Genomic DNA, 19,780 nt, shown 5'->3' with positions numbered 1-19,780 from the left:
AATAGATAAACCACTCACAACTACCATTTTAAAGAAAAGTCTATCAACTACAAGGATTACAGTAGTCTCTCTTAACCATAGAGATTATTGTATAAGGTATACAATGATCCCCATGTAAGAATAGACTAAATACACTCAGTAATAGTACTGGGTGAAATGATAATGTAGTTGTAAGACACTGTGTTAATGTATTTATTTGATAATGTTATCTGTATTAGTAGTACATCAAAATGCACATAATTCAATAACTTTAAACTTTGAATTCTACAAATGTTCTGTGATTTGTACTGTATCTGACAATTCTGTTTGATTTTTTCTATTACATTCAACAACTTAAAACCTTAAGCCTAAAGACCCATGAAACTGGGTTGAAAACATTTGTGTTTTAAGAATATACTTATTGCTGACTTAAAAAGGTAGTTGTGATTGTTTTATTTGACAATCTTTTATCTTTTCTTTTTTCACACAGCATTTAAACTTGCATACTTCCACAGACTGTATTTACAATGAAGGTATGCAATATGTCTTGTTTAGAAGAATGTAGAATGTTATTACCATTATAATAGCCTTCTGTATTCTAATATTCTATATTGTAAGATAAGAAGTTAATATTCATATTAGGAGCTTAATATTTAGTATATTATTATAAACAGAGAAGACAAAGTCATAGACTGTCCATTTTTAATGACTCCTCTAGCTCCACAACCTTGGTAAAACAAGACCAAACGACTTTATACACTACTATAGCAATATATCACTTACATAATTAAATTATAAATATACTAATGACGTTTTAATAATAAACTAAATTGTTTTTGTTTCTCATATACACAAAACAATATATCCTTAATCAAGTTACCATTAAATTCCAAAGCTAAAATTCAAGAACATGATAAATTTGCCAAAATATTTAACTATTAAATACATCTTATATTTAATAATTATAATCAATTCTAGATTGTTTATAACTAGTTTTAAAAATACAAAAATGTATTTGTTCTAAAACAGCTTGTATCCAGTAAAAACTAGAGACTGACATTTGGAACACATTCATAGATTTACTACAACACTCTTAAATTTTGGTTTCTTGAAATTATTTCTCATATTCAGCTACAATTTCAATACATGATATTATTTTTGATTTACAATTATCTCTGCTGAATATCATTAAACTGTAGAAATCAATAAATCATGTTTACAGAAAACACACTAGTGATTATACACATGCAATATTTTTACTGAAAATTATCATTATTTTAAAAATAAATTATACTTGATCAATTAGCCCAGTAGTGCTCAAATTCCATATAAAGTCCTAGGATGGAACCAATGTGCTGGATTTTGAAATGTATATCATTCTACTGTCAAAGCTATATATATGTTGAATAAAATAGAGCGGAATAAAAAGTTTTAAAATTAAAATACAATCATGTCATATGATGATGTATGACATTTGGGTGTTTTTAAATAATCTAAAATTTCTTACAAAAATGTCAGAAATTTCAAATAGTTTGTAACAGTTTAAATATATATATAGAATATTAGAAAATTATAAGCTATTATGTTCTATTTCAAAATGAACACAAATCATTTTCCTTGTGTATATATATTAACAAATATAGGATCCATTTTTATTCTGGAAAAGATTACAGCTACTTTAAATACTAAACATAATGACAATATATTTCTGGGCCTGATTTAAAACAATAAATTAAATAATAGTTTCAAAATTTAGATTACAAATAAGCATGATACTACCTGGCATTTACGTTAATAATTACAAAATTTTAAATATATATAAGTCTACAGAAATCTTCCTGGATAAAGATTTTATCTGAAATCTTGCATAACATATAACTGTATTATAAGGCTAGAAAATATTAATTACTGTAATTAATAATATATTAACACACAAATATGTTATAAATTTTTTGGCAAACTATACAGATGGCAATAACCATTACAATTATATATTAGTCAACAATTTATATATGTTTGAAAGAAGTTTTATAATTACAAATACATTGTATTATATTATTCCGTATATTTGCAGTTTATGCAAATTGTGTTGTAGATCATCATATTCCACTCCAGGGTTTTTTCTCAGATGTATCTAAATTTAATTAACATTATCTGTCATCTAAATTATTCAATCTAACTTAATCAGCCAAAATATAGCCAGGAAATTTTTAACAATGTTCAAGAATTTTATTTGAAGTTTAATATCACTTATTAGTTTTATTTGACTTTAAATTTGTGTTTTGTAATAAATTTCTATGTGCATAGAAATTTGTTTTGTATCATTGTAAAACATTCTTTACACAAATAAATATCTGTTAACAAAAAAACCATAATTTTGTACATTCAATGTGTTTAATTTATCAAAACATGCAAAATATTTTCCTTTACAAATCCTGCTTATTTATTCAAGTCTTTGATTTAACTTATCATTTCTATGCATTCTTTTCATTCAGCAAGTGTTCTTGTATGTAGACATTTTAACTGCAAATGGATCTTGCAGTTTCTCAAACATTTTATTGATATTCAACTACAGATTATAATCATATACAGTATACATGTATTACTTTCATTTCATTTACAGAATTCCCTTCAATTTTAATGTAAGACATCTTTCACAAAGAATAGTGAATGTTTATTCATTTCTGAAGTTTTTCCTCACTTTATCAGTATTTTATATTATAATTTTACATTTCATACATGATTTTTATCACAACAATAATAATTGTCATAAACATAAATATCACACATAAATAATTGTCATAAACATAAATATCATAAACAAATTATATTACGACTAATTATTAATAACTGAACACATAAATACACGTCAAATCCTATCATGTAATTTTGATAATTTTGTTTGTTCAGTTTCTGTATTATAATTTTTACATTGAGTTTATTTTATATTTATGCATTAATAAAAAATCTAACATATAAAATTATCAGTTGTTTTTCATGACATATATATTTTACATAAATTTCATTTATTTAATGTGAGAATTGAGTAATATGCAGTAATTCCTTGTAATAAATGTCACACAAATGTAACTGATGGCTTGACAAATAATTTAAGTCAAACAATAAAAAATAAATTACATGAAAGTTCAACGTATGTTTATACATAGATCAATACATACTTTTTAAGTCCAACAACTTACTATAAAATGCAATTTTCAAAAATTCTCACTTATACTGTGATAAACCACACATACACAGATTGAATATGCCACATTATTGATGATAAAAATAGCATTTATCATCATATTTGTGAGATAAATTTATAGAAAAGTTTAGAAATGCAAGCAAATCATTTAATGATCAATCTTTTGCAAACTTTTTAAGTTTATCACGAAATCAAACACTGATGGCAACAATATGATCATTTCAATTTGGAATTAGAGTAACAGTTTCTAATTAAAGTTAAATATCTTTTATAAACATTCCAAACATATAGTCTAACTTTTTACATAAATTCTAATCTAACAAATGATAAACAATTTATAATTTTTTATACTGCCAAAATGAACAGAAAATAGTGTATTAACAAATAATAATATATTAGAAAATAGCAAATTTTATCATATTGTTGATAAATATAATTTAACAATGTTTACATTCATCTAATTATGTAATCAATAAATTTTTTATTCTTTCATATACAGGTAGCCCTTGATTTAAGCCAGATTTATTTATTCTGTTTCAAAATTACACCTACACAGCCTCTCGCAGTCTGGGAAAGAGGCATGTGAATTATATAAATTAGTAGATTAGTTGCAACTAAGATGTGAAGTTTTTAAAGATATTATTTAATATAGTAAAATATCTAAAACTAGTGAATACAAATTGTTTTATTACCATTTCATTCAATTAATTATCATAGCCAAAGCATATATTAGAAACTGGAGCTGAAAGTAGTAATAAGTCATGTAAAGCAATTACAACTGACAAAAAGATGAAAGTGAGTGATTCATTGCATGAAGTTGAAGAGCAGTATACAGATGTTTGTAAAGCCTTAGACTTTGTAGCTTTGACAATTACAACAATAATAAGCAATGCAAACAAATTTAAGCGTTCTTATCAAGCTGTGTCTTCTGTTTTTGAATGTAATATTACATATACAAGAAGGGCATATTTGAAAAAGATGGTGAAACTTTTGACNTAAGGACAATAATATGCCGATAGTATTTAGTATCTCTGTGTAGTATTTAGTTCGACTTAATTAAAATCGTTATTTACTTGTTACTATGGAGTCCGAATAAGTTACTTCCGCGTCTCTCTCCTCACCTCTACTCCGAATCCAAGCGCTCACACGCTACCGCTCGCGAATCTTTAGACGTAATGTCACGATTTCCGAGTCCCCCATAGACTCGGTGGTGTCAGATTCAGCCCTCCTGACAGGGCGCCAAAGAGGTGCCGACCCTACGGTCACACAAATTTAAGCGTTCTTATCAAGCTGTGTCTTCTGTTTTTGAATGTAATATTACATATACAAGAAGGGCATATTTGAAAAAGATGGTGAAACTTTTGACTTTATGAATTGATGATCTGACCCAAGAGGGTTCTGGTTATTCAAATGGTCATAATGAATAAAGCTAAAGCTTTCTTTTATGAAATTAAGGAAGAAGCACCTAGCAATTCATCATTGCTAGTAAATAAGGGATAGTATTTTCAGGTTTATAACTTAAAAATTCATAATGTTGAAGTGTTTAGGAAAGCTGCAAGTCCAATATTGCAGCAGCTAATATCTGACTACATTCCAAAGAATTATAAATGAAGATGAATATCCTCCTGATTTAATTTCAATTTAGACAAAACAGGATTGTATTGGAAAAGGATGCCATGGTTTCTTCATTGCCTCCGCAGAAAAAGAAGTCTGTATGGTTTTAAAGCCTCAAAAGGTCACTTAACTCTGCTTATAGTGTATAAGGCATCAGGGTCAATGAAACTAAAGCCCTACTTGGTGTACCATTTGGAGACAAGGACAATGAACATACTTCTACAGTTTTTGCCATTGTAATAAAATAAAAGGTATTGGTTATGCAAACTAATTTTAATGAACATCCAATATCCAATTTTAATGATACATCCAATTCTTTTGTCCATAGGTTGCCAAAACTTGGAAATCTGTGAACAAAAGAGGATTTTGATATTAATAAGTTGCCTAAGAAAGTTTTATTGATTATAAACTTGTATAAGAATCAGCCTCACATCTAATTCTTCAGGAGATCCCTAATGATCATTTAGTTGTCAAGATTATTTATTCTCTGCTGAACACAACATCAATTCTTCAGCCAATGGACCAAGGCATAACCGCAATGTATATACAAAGCATACTATCTGCGGACAATCTTTAAAGATATAATAGAAGCAAAGGTGTACTGGTACTTTGAAATTTTGAAGACTATATCATTGTATCTTCCTGGAAAGAAGTGATCCAATTCTGTATAAATGGTGTTTGGACAAAATTTTGGTCAGATGCTATTTTGGACTGTGCTAGCACAGAACATGGTACAGTAGAAGAAATCATAAACATGACACACAATCTTGTTCTCAAAATGATGTCCAGGATATCACTGAGTTATTTGACAGTCATGCTGCACCACTTTTAAAGAAAAAAGCCTTGAAGAGCTGGATTTACAGCTAGAACAGGTCCAGAAGAAGTGCAGGAATAAAAAATGGAGCAATTCTATACAAAGTTCTGCAAGGCAACCTGCAAAAATGAAGTTCTGGATAACTTATATGATGACCTTGACTGGAGCATAGCTCCACAATCTTCAGAGGAATCCATGCCTTCTCCAGTATACCCCAATATTTTGCAGGAACAACACAGAACATGCAGAGCCATCATCAAGAGAACTTGCTGTGGAAGCAGATTTTTGTGACCCCAAAGAATGTGTAAATTTTCTACTAAATGCAGATTATTTTTATCATTATATGCATGTAAAGAATGCTAATTTATTTTATGACAATAAATATTCTAAGTTTTATGCATATTTGTTAGAGAAGTGATGAAATTTGCATGTTTATAATTTTTTTTTTGTCTTGGAATATATCTCATTACTTTGCATTAAAATTTTATCTTGATTTGCATTGTTTCAATTTATGACCTCTTCTAATAGAACCAAACTTTAGCAAAAATCAATTGCTATCTGTATATTTGTCATCATACCATAACCCATATTATATGAATGACGACAATTTATAACAACACAGTGGAAACAACTGGATTCAATCTGACTGTGTGGAATAAATGTACACAATATTTTATTATTTAACATAATTACCACATAAACACGAAAATTGCTGTACTTAAAATAGGAAGTGAAAAACTAAGTAATTTACATCATTTGTGTAACAAATAATTTGTTTTAATTAAAAAGAAATCAAAATAGAAAATAATTTTCATCAATTCTTTATATATTTTTTGAGAACTTTTAAAATTTAAACAAAATATATCAAAAATAATGTGAAAAATTATTTCATTCCATTATGTTTTTTACAATTGACTCTATAATTCAATAACATTCTGTTTCTAACATTCTTGTACAATTCATAAAAGTTGTATTATTCTGGAAATTCAAACAAAAATTAACATGAAACAAATCTTTTAAAATATTTTAGACACAATAAGATAATTAGTGCTACCAATATAGAACTGTTTCATTACTTCTTGTACTTTCGATTATTTTTTTTTGTTAGAAAAATTAAAATATTGAACAGTTTTATTAATAAAATTCATAAAAACTATTCAAAAATTCACAAATCCAAACACTTATAACCCAACAAGAACTGTTATAATGCATTCACTTAATCAATCAAGATGCATTAAGCATGTACATTAACATTCATTCAGCACTCATCCTGTTGGCTCAAGTTCTATCATAATCACACTGTAATCACATTTACACAAATACTGTCTTACAGATCCTGATTGATTGAAAACAAGACTATTTGGAGTTTTGGAGACATCAAAACTCAACGAAAATCTACAATCTAACATACTCACCACACACTGTCATTCAAGATCATTCAATATTTATTTTTTATATTTACTAATAAAAATACATTCATCTGTATTGATATTACTTTCCAATACAACATGATAATTACACAGTATAATTTATCTCCATATATGTAATGCCATAATAATCCCAGAGAACTCTGCTTTGGTTAGTTAAATTTGCAAGGATCATCATAAATGCTAATCAGGATATTACTGAATTATATTTTGAACCTTTCAGATTTCTCTTCAATTTCCTAATATCCAAAACAATATATTTTAAAAAATAAAAATTACAACAAAATTATTCAAATCATGCATCAGTTAAAAGCTGCATTGAATTGATTTTTTCCTATAATTTATGCATCGTTTGAATTCTGTTATTAATATCTATTCTTTTCTACTTTTATCATAAGTAAAATCAGTTATTCATCTTTCACTAAGCAAAACCCATTTAAATTAATGCAAAATTATTGCTGACATTATTAATTTTATTAGATTTCAAGCTATTTTTAACATTTTTTCATAAATATGAAGAAAAAAAAATATACATATTTAAAAGAAACATGCTTCCAACAAAAGTATATGCAAATTCACCTTCAGGACTCACCATAAATTTTATTTTTTGGCATCAGTCTACTCAAAACAGTGACTACAAAGCACAAATTTTAATTGACAAAATATGAAAAAGTCACACAGTGCCTTATTAAGTAAATATGAAGCTTGCAGAACCATATTTGTTGAATTTTTCACCAAAATTAACAAGAGAGTTGTGAGAAGGTACATTATCATGGTGCAAAATCCACCAGCTCTCTCATCACAATTCAGGTTGTTTTCTATGTATGGCTTCAAGCAAATGACACAAAACACTCAAATAATATTCTTTGTTGAGAGTTTTGCCAGTGAGGAAGGAATTTGTGATGCACAATATAACAATAAAAAAAAACTGTCAACACCACCTTGATTTTTGACTAACATTGATGTGATCCTTTTGGTCTCGCTTTACCTTTCAAGCACCATTCACTTGATTGTTGAGCTGTTTTGGAGTCAAAAGCATATATCCATGTTTCATCATTTGTAATGATATATTTTAGGAACTTCTAGAAAGCATTTTCTCAATCACTTGAACACATTTGCTATTTATGAAAAAATTCAACATTTTTGGGATGACCCGAGAAGTGATCTACCACAAGCCCAAATGATCTTTTAAAATTGCTTGACAACATCTAAATGATACTGGAACTTGTTCAATAATGTCCCTAATTGTTAAATGACAATCAATGAACTTTAAATCTCTGACTTGAGCAACATGTTGTTCATCAATTGAAGTGGATGGTCTACCAGAATGATTTGTCATCTACTTCTTCTCTGTTTCCTTGAATATCTTGTAATGTACCACTCAAACTTTTGCTTTTGACAGACTATTGTCATACTGTTGCAACATTTCCAACATTTCTGTAGCAGTAATTCTGTCAGAAAAACAAAATTTAATGCATGTTCTTTGTTCAATTTTGAAAAATTGTTGGCACAAATAAACAAGTGTTTACTGTATTTGTAAAAATCAAAACAGATGATGACATACAGATTACCACTAGATGTCAATGTTTTTTTTTGTTGTTGTACCAAAAAAAAAATTACAACAGCATCCTCTTGCACATACTCAATTTAAATGAACCAATTCCAATATGTATATATATTTTTTTATCATAGTATGAAGGCTATTTTTTAAATAAGGTCCTTTTTTTTTTAATAAGGAGAAAAATACAGTGGAACCTCGGTATACGACCGTAATCCGTTCCTGATGTTTGGACTTATACCGAATAGGACGTATACCAAACCAACCTTTCCCATAAGAAGTAATGTAAAAATGATTAATCCGTTCTCATGTAAAAAAATGGCTGGCTTTAAACACACCTCACTTTCCTGGCTAGTTCCTGCTTGATATTTCATGAGATCAGCATGTATCTTTTTAGCTTTCTCACAAATAATTTCTTCTGATACGTTGTCACCAGCACACTGTTTTTCAGTTATCCAAAGCAAAAGCAATTTCTCAACATGATCTAATGTCTTCAATCTCTGTTTAGAAACTGATTTAACTCCTTTCGCAATGTTAGCAAATTTAATAATGTCTTTATTTTTCACGATTGTTGATATCATCGTTCTCGGAATACAGTGTAGTTTTAATGCTCTTAATAAGTGTGATGCATACTATAAAAAAAATATATTTTTTAATTGTTCTGGGCAAAAAAAAATTTTATGATTTTTTTTACAAAAATGTAGTTAATTAGATTGTATTTTAACACACAAGTGTAAACTTATTAAAATTAAAATAACGTTTATATTACATTATTACTGTATATTATGTTTATATAAATTTAAATTATGTAAAATAATAATACTTTAATTATCACAATGTGTCATTTCTGTAACAAAACTTCCCTATAGAGAATTTTTTTCATGATTAGGTGACTTCTATATAATGAAGTTTCTGTATTGTGTGTTATTAATTGTATTGTATTAATGTACTAGAGATGAGCCTAGCAATTCTCAGGTTGTAACGATAGCAAAGATTATGATTATTAAATTATAGCTGATCTTACTAGTTTTCACCAAGTGCAAGAATTAGGTTCACCCTCTTCCAAGACTGATGTAAAAAACTTTAAGATGGGTTTTAAAATATGTTCAATTTTCTGCAAAAATGCAAAAATCTGAATCTAAAATGGTACAGAAGTAGCAGAGTTCTTCAGGGTAATCCTTTACTCAGTCACTCTCTTCCACAAGGGGAATTTTGAAAAATCCCTTCTTAGTGTACATTCTTACGATATACACTAACTGTGTACCAAATTTCAATTCCTAACCGTTTGGGCTCTGTGCTTATTATTATTATCAACCCATCTCAATTATATTATAAGATTAAAGTAAGAACACTTGTCTACAACTGAAAAATATTACTCTACATTAATTTAAGTAAAAAAAAAAAAAATGATTTTAAGAATATGAAAATCAAAATATATACATTTAAATTTAACTTTGTATAAAGTAATAAAAGACTCGAAAAACAATAGATACCAACATCATGAATTTACATGATGACAGATACATAAATTACAAGAAAAATATGCTGATACGATATAATTTTGAACTGATACAAGATCCAATAATTTCATTAGTATAAAGTGCATGCCAAATGAGAAATATAAATAAAAGATATTCAGGTTTTTTCTTTGTGTATTTATTTTAAAAGTTCTATGCATGTACAATGCATTATATTTACATACACCATACAAAATAAAATATAATTTTATCTAGGAGATTAAACATTATAAAACTGTTTAAGAAAATAAATTATATGCAATTATTATTATTATTTTCAAATTTTAAATAATAAAAAATGATGCTTTTGAATATGAGAAAACTGAAGAGAAAACATTAATAAAATGTATATAATTAATCCACTCACATAAATAAGTTTTTCAGAAAAACTTAACTTGTCACACACAAAAAAGTTATAGTTGATGAAAATTAAGAATTCTGTATTTATTTTACAATAGCAATACACTGATGAAAATTTTTGCTAGTAAGAAAATATCAGAGAAACTCTTCAAACAATAAAATATACTATGCATGATATGGTTTTATCATAAAAAAATGAAAATAAGTAACAAACTCTAAGTTCCACAAAATTTAATACTGAAAAGTTCTCAAGGATGGTTTCTCATCTTCATTCTAACTATAAAAGTTATTTATAACTGGCTCAGGGCCAAGTGGAAAAATACCACTGAACTCTGGTAGTTGGTCATGGGTTTGTGCCTCGCCAATGGGCTAGCTACATGAAGTTTTCCAGGTTTTCTTCATGTTTGTAACACCTAAATAGGGACCAGTTTCCTTTAGAAAGTACTCTCAGGAGGCAACTCCCTTGGCAGATTGCCCATATGTTGCATTGCCATATACAAATAAACCAAACCTATTTCTAACTAAACAAACAATTGAATTATTATGGATTTAAATTAATTTTCTTTATCTATTTAACATATTAATATAATCATTTCAAATTACTTGATCATTCAATTAATTGTGATTTAAGTTATATACAAAATTCAATACAAGGAACTGTACCTTATGACTTTTCTGTATTAAATTTAGATACTTATTCTGTATTTACTTATTCTAAGCTAATTTTGATGTTTATTTTAAAATATATTGCAATATTGTGTAATGCTCTAAGAGAGGATTTGTTTTAGTTACTTAAAATGTATCATGGACTTCTCAGTTAACTAGTGTTTAATCATTAAAATAAGCCTAAAGCAAAAAGTAAAAAGTTTTATTACATCATTAGAATACATTATTATATCATTATTCTTTTCTTCAAAGCTGTTAATCTTCCACATACTACATTTTTTACTTAATAGTTTTTCTTATATATACATAAATAAAATATAAATATAATGATTATTGTTTTCAAATTCAAATTCCCATCCTTAAAAATGTTAAAATAGCAAAAGATAAAGTAATACAGCAGAGTCCTGCAAACTGAATTTAATAAAGACTGAGAATGTGAAGAGTTACAAAAATGACAAGTTTTACAGAATAGCAACAATGCTAGTCTAAATAGAGGAATTTTTGTAAAGGAAATTTTTGTAAAGGAAATATGTGGAAATTTATATATGTATTAACTACATACCAATAGTGACTATTTCTATTTGTAGTTAAATTTTGATTTTAAAAAATTATAGCTACATGGTGGGTACTTTCAAATTAGTGAGATTCACATTGTGCCAATTTGCAATGGTACATTTGAAAAAAAAATTATATTCTTTATTAATTAATATGTGGAATTGGTGATATTATCAGAGTTGCCAGTGAAGAATGATAACTTATTTAATCTAGTATTATATTATAGAGATAAAAATTAGATTACACAAATTTTTTTCTTTTTGAATGACATGACAAGTTTTACTGAACATTGAGTTATCAAGAGAAAAGTTTCCAGGACTCTACTGCATCAGTAATTTTGTAAAAATATTATTTATATATTTTTTGCATCCATGAAATAAAAGGCAAATTTTATGTAGAAAAATTTTCAAAAACATTACTCTCTTAACATTACTATATAACAAAATCAGAACAAAAAAAACCTAAAAAGTTTTGATTTAAAAAGAATATTGAATATTTAATATAAATATTTAATCTTTGCAAGTTTTATTCTATAATAATTAAAAGACATGCATGTATTCCTAATATCAGTTTTTTTTGTTTCATCTTTTTTATATATTTATAAAAATCTGCTCATGTCTGGAGAAGAGAGTCTTCAGTGACCTACATCACATAAAAGTCAGCTTCTTCATAAAAGAGGTTTTATTTTTTTTTATATTAAATTAATTATTGGTATAGATTCTTATGTATTATATCTTCACATTTTGGCACAGAATTAAAATGTAGGTTAAAAGATTGCAGAATCATAAAAAATTAAGGCATCATTAGTGATTAAATATTTATAATAATAAACATTACAAAAGATATCTAACAGCACACATTCATTATTTTTTCTAAAATATAATTTATTTTAGAATAAACCAATTAGAATATAAACAAAAGTTGAATTTTAAGTATTTCAAACAGGATAAGAAAATATGACTTCCTAAAATAGCTTTAGTAGCAGAGCCATTGTGACAAAAAATACTATCAATCAAGCTATCTACAATTTAATATAATTAAAGAGAGAAAATACCAGTCTTTAGAAGTCACACTAAAATAATATTAAAAAGAATCAGAGAAAAAAGGAATTTTAAAGTTTTATGAAAAAGTATAAAGTATTACTAAAAAACTGCATCTCTTGAGTTTTGAAACAGTGAAAAATTTGTAATGTATTAACCTATCCCATGTTAAAATTTTTCTCCAATGTGTGTTGCTTCAACGTTGAATTTTTGGTCGATGTTAAGCCTAATGAAAATTACACGTTTTAGAAAATAATAATAATAATAATGTCCTTGTATCATCCAAAATAATCGTTTTTATTTTGCACAAACAAAATAGACATATTAAAAAATGTAAAAACAGAAAAAGTTATATTTTGGAAGTTAGTTTTAATATAAAAATTATGACAACTAGTGACATCGTGTCAAAAACATTCCGATGCAGAAACAAGATATTTTGGGTCCACCATTCTGGGTCTTTATGTTTCAGTTTGAAATATCTCAATAATACCACAAAACAGGTTAAGACCATTCATTAAGAAAGATAATGTGTTCATATAACTATTACATGTGTTTCAATGAAAGATAAACTTTCAAAGTTTTATCTGATGAACAATTAGTTTCTTCTGTTGATCTTCTCAGAAGTTAAAGATCAACCAAAACACCTTTAGATCAGTAAAAAGCTTTAGAAATTTAAATATCTTAGAATGCAATCAATGTGTCAATTTCCATTCCATAAAAAGAATGACTGAAGATACTTTTAATCTACAATAAACAAAAAAAACGTCTTTTTTTAAATACAGTGTGTCCAAGAAAGATCTTAATAACAAAAATACTAACAGGGGAAATGAAATGCAGTTTGCGGCAAAAGAATGAAGAAATCTAAGAGTTTTTTACAGTACCTTCAATGTAGCTGTACGTGAGCTCCGTTAGTAGCACGAATAATGTCGGGTCTGTACTCAATTTCTCTCCAAGTGTTTTTTAACATTTGCGGTGTAACAGTGAGGATTGCTAATTGTATCCTTTCCTTTAAAATGGATATATCAGAAACAGGTGTTTGATAAACCCTGTCTTTAACATAATCCGAAAAAAAGAAATCCAGTGGAGTTATGTTGGGCGATCATGGAGGCCAAGGTATGGCTCCTCCATGACCAATCCATCTTTCAGGAAACACTACTTCAGGCAATTGATACCAGAAAAAACTCTTAGGTTTCTTCATTCTTTTGCAGCAGACTGCATTTCATTTCACTTGTATTTTTGTTATTAATGTTTAGAATGATAAAGATCTTTCTCGGACACGCTATATATATATACATTTATATTTTGTAGTATTTATATATCTTAGTACTTCAGCTTTAGAGACTTTTTAGTATAAAACAATCTTCCTTAGTACTTTCAAACCTTAATTTCAATATTAAAATATGCATATATTTTGCTATTGTTAACATTTAAAGGTAGACAATTGAATTTGAAAACATAACTATGCATTTACAAAATATTCCAATAAGAAAAGTTTAGTTTCTTATATTCCAATATAAAGTTTTTATTGAATTATCAAAAATTTAAGTATATGTTTTAAAATTTAATCAGAATTTTAATGTAATAATCTTACAATAAAAAAAAATTTAATATGGACATTCACACACACATGCATACAAATAAAAATACTGGCACACTTACACACATATATTGTGTAAATGTGCCTAATACATACATATGAAGTGCATTTATACTCTCATATTTAATATATATCATATTCTGAAACACAACATTTCACACAGAACTATGATGACTAGGTTATTATAATCTATAATTTAACATTTAATATAAATTTGCAGCTATTCAATAAATTACTTTATTTCTAAAATAGGAAATATTAATACACAAAATATTTGCAATGTGTATAAAAATTAAGAATTTACTATAGCTTACAAGCTACAAAACTCTTTTTTAATTCATAAGATAAACCAAGAGAAAGTGAGTCCTTCAGAAAAAGATTTAAGCACAAAGAAATTCATAATGAAATATTTAACTGAAATGATTTTAACATATTTAAAATTCTGAACCAAAAACCTGGTAAAAGAAACAAAGATGTAATTGAATTATTATAGTTTAAGTCTATCTCATTTGACATATATAAGTCTATCTCATTGAACATATATATGACAAAGCAAATTGACATCAGAAATTAAATATTTTTATAACAATAAAGTAAATCAGAAAACTAACAGAAATAGAATTTGATTATTAAAAAACAAAACATATTTCATGTATCATTTTTCCTACAAGTTCTCAGTTAAACACCTCCTGCAATTCATGCAAAACAGATGCAAAGAAACAAATTTATGACAATTACATATATTTAAAATCTAAAAAACTAACTTGCTAATAATAAAATACTTTTTACTTCTCCAGGATGTTTTTGCTTATGATTTTAATCTTGAGATTTGCTCTTCATGTTTATGATTTTAATCTTTAGATTAAAATCAAACATCAGGAGCAAATTAAAAATGATTAAAATTGTAACTATGAATCTATTTTTTACTGAAAATCAAACTTACTTTTTAATAATGTTGCATCAGTAATTTTGATTTTGCATCTGATAATAATTTGTAACATCAAATTCTATTTATTTGTTATATTGTGGATATACTTATCAAAATGAAGACCAATTTTTGATGTTTAAGTTTATGAAAAATTTAATATAATATATATGTATAAAAATTTTAATCAAGGAATTATTATTTTTTTAATTTACACTACAATCTGATGTTATCTTCTAATATATATTTTTTACATACAATTTTTGAAAATTATTTAATATTTATATTTAGATAATTAAAAATATATTTCATATGTTTTAAATAAATATTCACATTCATGTACAAATGAACACACACACCACATACACACACAAACTTAACTACTTTAAATGTTAAATATATATTTTTTTTTTGTTTAGAACTGTATGAGAATGGTCAACTATATTAAATAAATGACAAGATTGTATGCATTATTTTTATTTAATATGAATAAACAAGATGAAATTAATGTTTAAAATACTTGCATGCAAATGCATCATGTTTAACTTTATCCTTAGATAAGTAATAGGTTCTTGTACAAAACAATTGCAAAGCCAGACTTCTGCATCTCATCAATGTCAAATAAAATTAAAGAATGTTTACTTACAAGAATAGTATCCTTACAGTTGCAAAGTCAGCTCCAACAATCTGTCCTCTTTGAAGTTAGATTTGTTTCTTCTCATCAATGGATAAATATTCTATTTTCCAACTTTTATTTCATAATTTTTTCAATAAAAAATAGTCAGTACTAATAATAGAATAAACTAATATGTTTAATTTTGTGCCAACATTATGTCAATGAAAATATACAATAAAATTTACTTATAAGGAAAGTGTCATAAAAAATAAATTTGCATAGCATAAATATATTAAGCTTTATAATTATTGAAAATAGATATAACCATTTATAACATCAACTTTCAACTGAAAATCATTCTTTGATTATTGATGTAATCATTACTTGGTTTTATATTTTCACACATCAAAACATTTAGATGAAACAAAATATTTCATCTATAAAAATATAATAATGACCAATAGTACATCAATTCCCTTAAAAATATTCATATCTAAAATAAAATATTAATAAAAATTTTGATTGATTTATAAGCATAAAATTAAATATACTTGTAGAAACATTCTGAAATAATGAAAATTATTATTAATTGCAGAAAAACTTCTGGAAAAAAAATGTATAAGTGTAGAAAAATGCTAGAAAATATTTCATAAATAAATATATATTATAAAGACAAATAAACATTATCTGTAATAAGTATTAAGAAGTCAAAGTATGTAATAAAATCTATTAAAAACCAATGGTAAAGTTTCAAACTTCTTACAAGAAAACGGAACATCACGCATAAGAGTTGGTGCTAAGCCACGCCACAATGATGATAAACCTTGATACTGAACAAGACTTCTAATTGCTTGACCAATTTCTAATATAAAGAAGGTTTATAATAAAAATTTAATAATAAAACAAATGTGCTATCAGTACTATCAATACTTTTTATATTAATAAAAAGCAAATTCTTTTATTTTATTAAAAATAAGATAAAATTCTAAAACCTATGTTATCATTCAACATACACACACACATTAATCTGCAAGTGTTGCCAAAAACTGCTGGTATTATTACTGCCTGACAACTTAAATATTAAAGTGTATAAATGTATAAATAAATCAATTACAGTGGGTGATCGGTTAACGAACATAATCTGTTCCAAGACTGTTCATTATCTGAATTGTTTGTTAACCTTATCAATTTACCATAGGTTTTTATGGAAATTTGATTAATTTGTTCTGGAGACTCCAAAAAGTAAATATATATATATACTTTTTTTACTACATTTATTTATATGTAATAGTAAAAATACATATATATATGCAATCATGTTTTTTCCATTTGTGGGGGTTAAAGAATCTGTCCAATGTCGATTGCTTTTCTCTTTTCTTCAGGATTTTTCAGAAGTAATTAATAGTATTGTAATTGTAGAGATCCCCAATCCCATTAACCTTATTCTGGTTTGAATGCCACTTGGATGATCGTTGTTCTGATATTCTCCCACTTCTTCAAAAGGTCTTTAGTAGCAGATGTCGACATTGATCCTCTTCCGTCTTCCTCTTTTTCAAAAGAAAACACATCTTGCTGAGTTTCTTGGTATTCTTCATTTGAGAGTTCTTGGAGTTCTTCTGTTGTCAGATCAGTTTCAGGTTCCATTATGAGCTCTAAAATGATCTTTATTTCTCAGATGTGATTTTCATTACTCTATTAGCACTTGAAACTTCTTGATATATCTTTCACAGCTAAGATTGTGCCTACTGTAGACCTGTTCAAGCCATACTGCCTAGCAACATTAGACATCTTGTGCCCACTTTCTACCTTGGCTATTATCTCTTACTTGGTTTCTATGGTGAGCACAGTTCTTGACACCCCTCTTTTTAGGCTTCATAATATTATCAGTTTCTTTTCTAAATAAAAAGTTCAGAAAAGCACTTACAAAAATTCAGAGAACAGAAATCAACTAGCCCACAAAAAATTATTTAAATGCAAGACCCAGATGAAATTTGAAATTTGATATATTAAAATGCTAACAAATATCTGATGGGGCAGTTATACCACCATACCTGACTAATCCACTGTTGAAAGGTTAAACTTTCACCTTTTGTAAATAAACCCCAATGCAAAACTTAACAAGTGCCCACCCAACAGTCTCGCGAAGTCTATAAAAAATTATTTGTCAGAAAAGTAAATAAAAAGCTGGAATTACAAGGGAGAATTTCAAAATTCAAAGGAATACTATCTGATCGGTATCAGGTTGAGTGTCAATGTTGATGTCTCCCTCGCTCTGAAAGGTTTTGAATTGTTACCTGAAGATAGGAGAAAATCAATCGGTATTCCTTATTTTCCGTTGCTTCTTTTTATGTTTCTTCAGTAAAGTGTTCGTTACCAAACACGTGTTTGTTATCTGATCATAAAAATCTTTCGTGAAAGTGTTCGTTATCCAATCACCCACTGTATAGTCAGGAATCTACAATCTTGTTTATGAAACCTATACCATGAGGACACCCCATTTTCCACCATTACAAGAGATCAATTTTAGAGATCAGTTGAGTTTTTGGTTATGTGATGCACTGTTGTTGGTTGTAAGAATGCACATATAAAGTTAAAAGAAATGAAAGAATGTAAAATTTATAAGGGAGAAAGACATAAGCCACATGGATTGTGCTTGTTTGATACCCTACAGTTTATTTACTTTTCACAAAAACTTTTTACTCAAAATTGCAGCACAAAGAGTCTCTTTCCTTAAAAAGAATGAAATTTTTATTTATTAATAATATTTATTGTATAATCACTTAATACCACCAGCATTTAAATCTTTATAATTTTATAAAAAAATAAGTTAGTTCGGTGCATTTTACAGATGGGAATTCAATGAAAAAAATCCAACTTTATAAATTTAAAAATACTTTATAAATTTATTTAATAACTAAATTCCTATTTAAAATGAACATTATTGATTTTTAAGGTTAATTTCTCTATTAAAGTACTTTTAGATATTAATAGAAAATTCAAACTGATTTGTTATTCACTTTATAAATTTATAAAGAACTTATAAACAAATAAGTTTAATTTATTGCAATCATTATAATAAATNAAAAAAAAAAAAAAAAAAAAAAAAAAAAAAACATATTAATGAATAAATGTAATAATCTAGAATGTTTATTTTAAGTTATTTTCTTTCAAAACAATTTATGACTAAACATAGATCTTAAATACTAATATGTGATGAAGTCTCGTCTATTCTGAGTGAAAAACAAATGTGAGAATTCACATGGATTTTTATTATTTTAATACTAATTATAAAAAGAAATCATATTATTTTATAAACTAGAAAGAAAATTAGAAACAGAAATTAACAGGAAAAAGAAGAGAAAGAAAGAAAGTTCACTTCCTTTCCAACAAGTTTACTTCCTTCAAAAAAGTAGTCAGTCAACCAATGACTACATGTTTAGATCATTGTCAGATGATCCTTATGCTCAATCTCCATTGGAGGAGAAAATTAGTATAAAATAAAGATAAACGCTAAAATCAGGGCACTTCAGCTCTTCAGCACCTCAGCATGTCTTTGTTTAACTAAGTGCCATAATTGCATAAGTCAAGTTATCACAGAGGTAATATTAAATAATATAATTTGTAAACGCTCTCTCTCATCTTTAGGGACCTAGTTTACGGTTTTATCATTAAAGATTAATCATAGCTAGATGTATTTTAGTTTGTTCATTTGTATTCTTTCTTATTCATTAAAGTTCTTGTTAATTTGTTAATGGGACTTGATTCTACTTTCCTCATGGACTCCTATCACTTACTCATGTGCCTCCCCACTCAAATGAGCCCTCCTAATCAAAATAATAGAAGAATTGCGAGTTAAACCGCAACATAATAGGTTAACTGGTGTCAACATTCTAATGTGGATCTTAAT

At 26.8% G+C, this 19,780-nt stretch overlaps 1 protein-coding gene across 1 annotated transcript in view; it reads right to left on the bottom strand.

Annotated features, from left to right (window-relative positions):
- The window catches only part of LOC111613133 (solute carrier family 25 member 40-like), a 56,158-nt gene that overhangs the window by 17,026 nt on the left and 19,352 nt on the right, over positions 1–19,780 (bottom strand). Inside the window, exon 5 of the mRNA XM_023354453.1 lies at positions 16,637–16,741. Coding sequence (XP_023210221.1) covers positions 16,637–16,741 — 105 coding nt within the window. The remainder of the gene's footprint in view (positions 1–16,636; positions 16,742–19,780) is intronic.

The sequence above is a fragment of the Centruroides sculpturatus genome, unplaced genomic scaffold (genome assembly GCF_000671375.1).
Source record: "Centruroides sculpturatus isolate CEXI.00-Female unplaced genomic scaffold, Cexi_2.0 scaffold1733, whole genome shotgun sequence".
Classification (NCBI taxonomy): Eukaryota; Metazoa; Arthropoda; class Arachnida; order Scorpiones; family Buthidae; genus Centruroides; species Centruroides sculpturatus.
This window is presented reverse-complemented; position numbering and strand designations above follow the sequence as displayed.